At 47.5% G+C, this 10,113-nt stretch overlaps 1 protein-coding gene across 3 annotated transcripts in view; it reads left to right on the top strand.

The window, feature by feature from the left end:
• Positions 1-72: 72 nt before the first annotated feature.
• The window catches only part of KDM2B (lysine demethylase 2B), a 113,690-nt gene continuing 103,649 nt past the window's right edge, over positions 73-10,113 (top strand). Inside the window, exons 1-3 of one of the 3 annotated variants that reach the window (XM_053993620.1) lie at positions 73-173; positions 619-691; positions 7,640-7,784. In XM_053993620.1, coding sequence (XP_053849595.1) covers positions 7,745-7,784 — 40 coding nt within the window. In that variant the 5' untranslated portion in view covers positions 73-173; positions 619-691; positions 7,640-7,744. Of the gene's footprint in view, positions 174-618; positions 692-7,365; positions 7,458-7,639; positions 7,785-10,113 lie in introns of those variants that run through there. The other 2 variants (XM_053993618.1, XM_053993619.1) reach the window with 2 other exon arrangements.

Raw genomic sequence — 10,113 nt, 5'->3', positions numbered from 1 at the left:
CCAGGGGGCGCCGCGCCGCGAGAGCCGCGTCCGTGAGGGCGCTGCGGGCCCCGCGGGGCTGTGGGGCCGAGCCCCGCACCGAGCCCCGCACCGAGCCCCGCACCGAGCCCCCGCCGCGTTCCCCGGCTGAGCAGCTCAGCCGGAGTGCAGCTGACGGGAATCTGCCGTTTCAGGTGGGTTTGTGCCCCTCAGCCCAGTGCGGGAGCCGCTGCGCTCCCAGGGCGTGCAGGATGGGGTGTCCCGCTGCAACACGTCCCTCAGAACAAAGCACAGAGCCGTGCCTCAGCCTCTCCTTCTGTAGTCCCTCGTCCTAAAATGCTTAAACATCTAATCTACACCTGTCCAGACCGGACAGAACATGTGGATCCAGACCAGTTAGAACATCCACCCTCTCTTCCAATTAAATCTGACCCAGCTAACCCTTTGTCATGTAGTTCAGGTTTTTCACAACATTTGGTAGGCCCGGAGCTCTTGATAAACCCGCCTTTATCAGCAAGCACTTGATAAGGTTGATTAAGCAGGACATTTCAACATCTACACATGCCAGTGTTAAAAGATTTTTTATTACCTGGTTCACATACACACTTTAAACCATAATTCATTTTTTCTGTGTTTTAGAGAGAAAAGTGAGGCGTAGAGCAGAACTCCCTAGTGAATACTTGGCAGAGTTCTGAAGGTGATTTCTGACAAGGTGAGGCAATACACTGCTTGTGCCACAACAAATTTGTGCGTCAGGAGACTTAAGAGATGTGTAAGGAACAAACCTGTTGCCGTCAATTTGTAGTTAAGAAAAATAGGATTTTAACAATACAAATAAAACTCGACAACGATACTTTTGCTATTAACAGGCACATGGATGGTCACGTAGGAGATGAATCCATGCTAGTTTCATTAGCAATCAAAAGCATCGGTAGTTTGTATTGTTTTGACATTTCCACCTTATTTACAAGTAGGAAAATCACGGCAGATTGTCTTTAACATTTTTGCTTTGCTCTTCACACCTTTCTGATTTGCAAGATCCTTCACTTCCTTAAGCACAACAAAGGGAACGACAATCGATACCAACAAGGTCACTTGATGCTTTTCACATACAAGGCATTCTTTTTAAAAAGATGTAGTGAAAACATCCAAGAAAAATAATCTTAAGTATTTTAAGTCTTCAGAGGCATTCTCTGTACCATGTAGATTTGATCTTATTCCCTTCTCAGGAAATAAACACAGTCCTCTTGTTATAAACAACTTCGGGTGAGATTTTTATCTACAGGGGCATTAAAACACCTCAGTAGAAGAATGAGTTTGACTCAGCCTTTCCATAAAAGCCTCTGCTGTTCTATCACCGACTCCACGGAAATTTGGCCACAATCTTTCTCTTTTTTGGGTGACAGTACTGCTGTGCAGGATCCATTTGGGTTGAAGTCCAGCATAAGTTAAAATTTAGAGGTGGATTTGACAGTGTTAGGTTTGTGGTTAGACTTGATCATCCTAAAGGTTTTTTCCAACTTAAATGATTCTGCGATTATAAAACACTACTCTTTCTTTGGTGTGCTTTAATTATTAAACCCCCCCAAAAAAAAACAGAAGACCACCCCACAATCAACATTCTTTGTATCCCACTGGTACCTGAGGCTAAGAGCAAACCAATTGTGATTTATCACTTTTTTTCTTGAGAGATATGATAACCATCAAAAACAGTAACTAGAACTTCCTCCACTTCTCAGAAAACCATTTAAGTCTCTGTCCTGTGGAATTATATACTTTAAAATATTTTGCATTGCTGCTCATAAGCTATGACAAATGTTTATGTACATGTACATAACCAATGTGGATTGTTCACTATTTGTTCTTGTTTCTGTGCAAAATTATGGTTGAACTGTAACATCATGAGGGAGTACTACTGCACTAGGTCTTGACCCGTTCCCTAAAATCAGATTTCTCTAAATAACAGAACCACCTGCAAGAGACATACATCTGACAAGGACTTCAAGTGTCTTTCTAACTAATTGTATTAAAAGAGACTCCTTGAACTCACTGTTCCTCTATTTTCCTGTCCATCACTCTTATTCCTGTTTATTGGAAAGGGCTTTGAAAGATACAACATTAAACAGTGAAGTTCTGCTGAGTTCATATTTAATTCAGAGAAAGAGTATGAAAAAGGACTTGCAGAATCAGCGAAGGCATTTCATCTCATGCCCTTTTCCAAACCAGACCCATGTGTCATTTTGAGATCCAAGCCTCAGTGTTGTAACTTTGAAATAAACATTCCTTTCCTGTAAGAAAGAAAAGATAAATCAGTTTGTTAAACAGAAAAAATACCGTAAGGATCAACATGAGGACCACAGCAGTGCACCCTTTTCCCTTTCTGTCCCATTTTACAGCTCCATCTGAGGTACAAACTAAACAGGATAAATTATTTCCAACTCAATTACTCATTATGACACACCTCTACACTGCCACTCTAGAGTGAGCTGAAACTAAAAGAGTCAGCCATGCTTAATTAACTCTTAGAAATGCTTCAGGGAGTTCTTCTGAAGTCACGCTGCGGCTCAGGGCCGGGGTTTGCTGTCACCTGTGACCCGTGCAATTGCGGAATGCCACCAAAAGGGTGTATCCTGCCCTCTCCCTTCATCTCAGCCCTCTCCAGCCTGTGAATCGCACCGATCAAATGGCTGCAGAGCTTCAGTGGATTGACCTAATGAAATAAATATATATTTTTTTTTCTTAATGGCTAAGTTTTCTGCCGGATCGGGTCACTGAATTGACTCGCCCCGTGGCTGCACCAACACCAGACCTAATGCAGGAAAAGTGAGGGATGTACATGCAAGAGAAAGGGAACGGGCCCTTTCAGCAGCAGGCTGTTATTACCCCTAATTAGAGGTAATGTCAACCCGTTCTCTGGATCATTTATGCATGAACACAATCGGAGCAGGTGGCAGAAGTCCAAGTTTCTTTCCAGAAAGCCCTGAGAAATCTGTACACTGTCACAAGGATACTCACAGTTCTTTTTTTCTGCTAAAAATGTACTTCTGTATTTTCTGTAGGAGGCTGAATAGGTTCGCTGAGTACCCTGTGATTAATGTGATCCGGTGCTGAGCACACCGAGGCGCTGCCCTCGGCAGAGCAGCTTTGCTAAAACGGATCTCCAGCTTCACATGCAAATCAGCACTTCCATTTGTTCCTGTTACTGCACCCAACCCGAACCAAGCCACCACAAAGTGGAAGTCATGGTAGATCTGCATTAAAAACAACACATTTGAACTTGCAAAAGGCAAATACAGGTTTGCCAGCAGTCCCAGGGTGGTTAAGGGAAACATCTTTGCAAATCTCATCTGAAGCAGGACTTAACATTTAGTTGATGGAATTTCTGCAGGGGAAAGATTTTGATCTACCATGTCTAGAAAATTTGTATTTCAGCTTCCTTCATAAAACAGAGAAATACTTAAAAATCTAATCTTCCATCCTAACCCAAGGTTAAGAAAGTATAGAATGGTAGATCTTACAGGATAAATAGGATTTTCAAAAATGTTTTAAGATTAGTCCAGTCCATTCTGTGCAATGGGAACTAACTGTTTTAGAGCTCAGTGGGGTGAAATGATCCCATGTCTTCATAGAGCCTTGCCCAGCAGAGAACTTCAGCTCTGGTTTCAGCATGAGCCGTGCAGTACAACATTAATTAAATGACAGCTCCCAGTTCCAAGCTAACGAGGTCAGGATCCAGCGCCTCGGCATGATTAGATCTTAAATAATTTAAGCTACATTAACATCCAGCAAAAAAAAAGTTTTAGTGTTTTTTTCAGAGTTCAGCCCAGCCTATTGTATCACAATGTTTTGTGATATAGTGTCAAAATGATATGGTTTTCCCATATTTTTGACTGTGAAGAAGGCTAGTCTTGTGTCAGCCCTGGGATGTCCCATCCAAGCACTGCCTGATGGGGCCCAGCTCTGGGCACTGTTGGAAAACTGTGCCATGATCTGCTCAGAGGGAAAACCAGCCCCAACCCTCATCAGCCAGCACTAAGCATGGGAATTTAATATTGCTTCTAAATGTTTTTATCCTGTCTAATGCAGCTGTGGATATGGATATTCTCATCATCCACAACCTACACATTCCACCTCTCCTTTTTTCCCCCCAGTTCTTTTAAGTTTGGGATAGGTTTTTTGTTATTGACACACAGATTATTTCCATGGTATAAAGAACTGGAGTTGAATAGGTATCATTTCTGTTTTAAAACAAGCTTTAAAAAGTATTTTCTATTTTTGGAGATCTATAGATAGAAACTGTGTTGTTTCTGAAACATTTACTTCCACACTTCCATAATGTACTCTGATGTTTCCAGGTGTATGTGATGTATACAGTCTTGGTGGGTTTGCTTGATACACCAAGAGTCTTCTCAGATTGTTCATGTCCAAAAAAAAAAAAAAAATTAGAAAAATGAGTTAATTTTCTTTTATGTCTCTGTTCTGTCTCTTTTGGTAGACTTTTGCAGCATGGATGGATGATGTGTTTTTTGTCTGATGATTCTCCAGTAACATCCATTTATCTTGTATTCTGACCTCAATCCTACAGATGTACACATGTATTTAATTTTAAGATTGAGTAATCTTGGCTGAAAGGTCGAGATATGTATATATCTCCTCAGGATTATGAATTAATAATGCACTTGCTCCAACAGACATCTGGAATCCACACTTCAATATATAGCCTATAAAACACTTCCATACCATAATAAAGTTCAATCATCTGCAAACAGGGAGATGTTAGAGAAAGATTACATGATTTTTCAAGATTCTGCAAACAGTTCTTGGCAGAATCAGAAGGAGAAGCTCACTGCCTTAAATCCTGTTGGAACTCCGTCCTCTCCTGCTTTTATCCATGGATCATTAAAATAGGAATTGTTCCGAAGAGATCAATGGCAAGGCCTGCAAAGTTGAATTTTAATGTGTTTTAAATTTTGCATTAACACTTAATATATTGCATATAATACCTAGGATGCTTAACTGATTGCAAAAAGCAAACCAGAGGAGCACTGCCAAAGCCATCAGCCCCGACCCTGGTTTGGGTATCCTTTGATGTTCCCTTTCTTGGGGGATGTGAAGGGGAAGTAAAGGATGTCACTTCAGAGAGGAGCCACGCTGTGGAACCTGGGGGCTGTTCAAAACCTGCACTCTGACCCTGCTATTGCAATCAGATGGTCCCAATACTTGCTCAGCATCAATTTAGAGTAGATGTTAGGGGGTGTTGTAGAAATGAGACCCGCCGATAGTTTTAGGAACTGCAGGATCTCCATCCTGCAGATTTTTTGTATCAGCAGCTACTTTATAGCATTTTTTTTCTTCTTTTCCATGCGATTTCTAACTGCCTGTTGCACATGCATATTGCAAAAGCAATTTTGGTTTATTTAACACCTGTTTAACACTATTTACAATACATCTAGATTTTATGAGCGGTTCTCATAGGGCACGTGGGTGCAGTGCCGGGAGCGGTGCCGGCACCAGCCGGGTGCGCGTTCCGCGCCGAGCTGCACCGCACGTGTGGCAGAGAGGCACGGAGCGAAGCCACCACCACAATTAACCCCAAATCCGTATATTATAAGATTATTTTCAAGTGTTTGTTGCATTAATTCGCCACTCCTCACCCCGGCTTTACGCCGTTGGGGTCGGGCACACTCGCGGAGCTCAAATTACCCCCGGTTAAGCAGAACCGCTCAACTCTTCGGGCACATCCCGGGGGCTGCGGTACCAACCCAGAGACCGTCCGCGCCTTTGTGGGGCCCCGTCCCCGTCCCCCCGCTGCCGCTCAGCGCCTGCGTGCCGCGCACTCGTGACCGAACACCGCACGGCGGGGCCGGCGGCCAGCCCAGCGCCGGTACCGCCCCGGTACCCCGGCCAAGCAGAGCGCCGGTACCTCTCCGGTATCCCACCCAGCCCCCCATCCCGGCCAGCCCAGCGCCGATACTGCCCCGGTACCCCGGCGAGCCCCCCATCCCGACCAGCCCAGCGCCGGTATCGCCCCGGTATCCCACCCAGCCCCCCATCCCGACCAGCCCAGCGCCGGTACCGCCTCGGTACCCCGGGCATTCCCCCCATCCTGGCCAGCCCAGCGCCGGTGCTGTGCCGTGCCCCCGGACATCAACCCCGCCCGCCCCGGCCAGCCCAGCCGGTACCGCGCCGTGTCCCCGGTCCGCCCCCCCGCCATCCCCCCGGCCCCGCCGCTGTTTACGTTCCGGGCACTGCGACGCCTGCGCCCCGCTCCACACGCAGCGCCTGAACATGGTTCCTTAGGACTTTGCAAAAGGCATCGCCCCCCTCCCCTTCCCTCCCCCTTTCTCCCCCCCCCCAAAAAAAAAAAAAGTCCTGGTGCAAAATAGCAAAACTTTAGCGAGCCCTGGATGGCTTTTGTTTTGCCTCCTCCCCATTTGGGCCAAATATGCAGGACAGGAACTGTTGACAAATAAGTGATGAAACTCTCAAAAAAAATGGAGGCAAAGAAAGACTCTGGAAGAAGATTGGTGTGTAGCTGGCTTCGGTCTCTTTCCTATTCGTGCCTTTTAATTGATTTTGCTTAATTTTTTGCAAAGGGAGAAATGCATGTGGGACGTAGGCAGCGGAGCGACTTAGTTTACAAGAGCGCGGCTGAGGCAGCGGGGAAGGGGCGGAATGGAACCGAGGGACGGGCAGGGTGGGACGATCATGGATCATTATTTTTTCCGGTGCGTGCGGGTTTGCGCTGATCCACCGCGCGTGTCCGCGGGGCTGCGGGGCGGGTTCGCAGGGCGAGAGCTGCCGGGAGAGGGGCAGAGCCGCCGCCGGCAACCGGTGCACCGGGCTCCCCCCGCTCCTCCGGGGACCTACCTTGTGCGCGGCCGGTCCCCGCCGCCTCCAGCCCCGTCTCCGCGCCCGCCGCAGCGTCCCCGGGGCAGCGTCACCGGCCTCCGCCGGGCCTACCCTACATCCCCCCGCATTGAACTCGTTGCTGCCCCTCGGCCGCGGACCCCCGCGCTTTCGGCGCTGTCGAGCGTGCGGGGCGGCGGGGGGAGCGCGCGGGGGCTGCGCATCCATCGCGGCGTTACATAAAGCGATCTGGTTTTTAAATCGCCGCTTCCGGTGTGACTATGGAAACACTCGGATTATGTAAATACCGAAACCTGGATGCTGGGCATCAGATGCGAAGATTCGCCCCCCTTCCCTTCACCGGGGAATTAGCTCGTGTTCACGTACAACAATAATAATAATAATAATAATTAAAAGAATGATCCGGTCGTTAACGAGCATTTACCGCCGTTCAAGGGCTTTTACGGGATTGCAAAACGCTTCGGTGCTGTAGCCTGTGAATTGTCGGCGAGTTACGTGTCCCCCGCTCGCCTTCCAGCGCCAGCCCCTGCTCAGCAGCCCAAGTTTGAGTTTTCCTGAAGCCAAGCACCTGTTATTCCTGCCGAGTTCCGTGTCACGGGATGGAAAAGGTGCATGCAGCGGGGTTGGAGCTTGTTTGGGTTCAGGTTTTGTTCAGTTTGTGCTTTGCCATCTTAATTATTTCCCTCAGAATGTGTTTATCAAACCGTTGTGCACGATCCATGTGCTTTCCTCGATTTTTTTTTTCCTTTCCGGACAATGTGTTTTATTTTGGTTTTTGTGTCTTTTCTAGCGCTGCATCGGCCGAAGGCGGTACGATGAGAACGAGGACCTCTCGGACGTGGAGGAAATTGTCAGCATCAGGAGTTTCAATTTGGAAGAGAAATTAAAGAGTAAAATGTACCACGGGGATTTCGTGCATGCCATGGACGGCAAAGGTAACAGTGCCGGGCGGGGGCTGTCCGGCCGCGCTCGCCGCCGCCTCCACGTGCGGCTCCGCTCCGGCTTCGGATTTCGCGCCCGCGCCCCTGCCCGGGGATCCGGTGGCGCTGCCGGCCCCAGGGGAGCCGGGGGGCGGCTGCTGCTGGGGCCCTGCAGCCCGTCCCGTCCCGGGGGGGCCGCCCCGGCCCGTCCCCCCGCAGCCGGAGGGCGGCTTTTGCCCCAGCGCGGTGCTGGGATGAGCGCGGTGATCCATGGCAAGTGCCCAGCGCCTCCCCCGCCGTGCCCCGCCGCCGTGACCCCAGCGCAGCACCGGGCTGGTCAGGAATCAGGTCCTGGCACGGGAGAGGCCGAAACCCCAGCCCCCACTTAGCCAGAGGTGATTCCTGCTCCCCCTCCGCCTCCTCTTGAATCCAGGACCACTTTTGCGAAAGGGTGCGATTGATGAGCCTGTTCGCCAGTCTCGGAGACTTTAAAGTCAATAAGTTCTTTGTGTGTCTATCATATATTAAATTACAGCGCTCCCCTCCCCAAAGTTACTTGCTTTGCTTAGGTGACTCGAATTCCGGAGCGGTAAGCAGAGCCAGACAGCCCAGCTCTGCCGCACGCTGCCTGGCAGGAAGGGAAACGGGAGAGGCTTGCCCGGGAATCAAACGGGCCTGGGGGGTTGCAGGTCACCTTTATTTACCGCTGTGCTGCTGACACGGATCCCTAATCCCAGATGGCTATCACCAAAACTCGGCCTGACTGAGGAGCCTGTTTAGGATGGCTTTCTCAGGAAAGAGAAGTTTTTGCTGTAATCCTCCTGAAATTGCTCTAGCTGTGTGGAGCCACTAATCGAGTTTAGAAAATTTCCTTTTCTCCCCTAGGCTTAGTTTTGCATGAGCATTTTAAGCTCCTTTTAGAAAAGTTGATGTGGTGGAGAAATTAAATACCTATCTTACTTAGGAAGGTATTTGTTTAGGAGATAAGCTCAACCCTGACCCCTCTTCCTCCAAACAAAACACAAGCAACTATTTTTTAGCTGGAAAATGTTAATTAATTTTCCAGAAAATGATTGCATTCTACCCTCAGCTTCCAAACACTCCAGTGGTTGCCACTGCTCCATGCTAAGGATAGTACAATCCACATCTTCCCTGGCTTGGCAGCTCCAAAATCTCTAGGCAGCTCTCTCCTTTCTAGGGAACTTGAAAATAAATGAGTGTCTTTTGTTATTTTGTTGTGGTCTGTGTCGGCTTTGTTCAACCCCACAAGGGATTTAAATGCTTTGTTGGGGCATTAGGAAGAAAGGATCTGCCTTGCTATTTGCTCTGGTTTTATTTTTACTATTGGTTTACTTTTTTTCTCTCTAAACCAAAGAGTTGAATTGAATCTGGTTGAAACAATGACGGTAGTGTGTAAGGATAAAACAATTTATATGAACACATGGAATTAGTTGAGCAATATTTTTTTTCTTTCCCATGTCCTTGTTTTTATTTTTAATGATAACTCATCATGAAGTGGTGTGATTTTTGGCTTGAATGCAGTTTATCATAGCTACTTGTTCTTTAGTCTGCAAGGCTACATAGCTGCCTCTGCTTCTTCCACCAATATTACTCCAGATGTTTGTTGACTTTCTGACTTGGATCAGTGTCTGTAAAAAGTCTTTGCGGTTTATTTATTTGCTTACCAAAAGGCAATAGCTTTAATGGGGATGCCTATGGGGAAGGATGACTTATTTAGCACAGAAATATTTACTTGGTAGCCTGAGCTGAGTGTTCATTACACTTACTTTGACACTGATAGCAATAAAGTTTCTGTAGTTTTAATGTTTCTGTAAATGGATAATTACAGTGCTCTGATTTGGTAGCTCTTAAGTAGGAACATTACATCCCTAGTTGTCATAATTACTAACTGAATACAGCAAAGAAAAAGTAAAAATAGAGGGCAGTACATGTGCAGGCATGGGAGTTTGGCCTCTGGCTCCCCTCTTACTTTCAGTGTGGGTTTTAGAGCAGAGAAACATCAGGAATAGAAGCTCAGGCTGAGGTGCTTGTGCTGGCCCAGGAAGCATGAACAGCTGGAAGAATCTTGGAGTTAAACTGCTCGTGTGGACCTGAATAAACTGCAGGGAGTGTGCACTGGGTTTGGCAGTGCAGGGCATTTTGTAGTGCTGAACAGTCAAGCAATGCTTTCCATTTCAAGGCAGCGTATGGACTTTACAAAAGTCATTTTTTCCTGTAAAGATGGGGGAATAGCAGAGCCATAGAAACAGTCCATGGCTGCTGCAGGAATTCCTCTGCTCTCTGTGGCAGAAGGCTCCAAACTGAGTGTGGGGTTTTGTAGCCA

This window comes from Vidua macroura, chromosome 18 (assembly GCF_024509145.1).
Source record: "Vidua macroura isolate BioBank_ID:100142 chromosome 18, ASM2450914v1, whole genome shotgun sequence".
In the NCBI taxonomy this organism is placed as follows: domain Eukaryota; kingdom Metazoa; phylum Chordata; class Aves; order Passeriformes; family Viduidae; genus Vidua; species Vidua macroura.
Note: the sequence above shows the minus strand (reverse complement) of the source record. Positions and strands in the feature narration are given on the sequence as shown.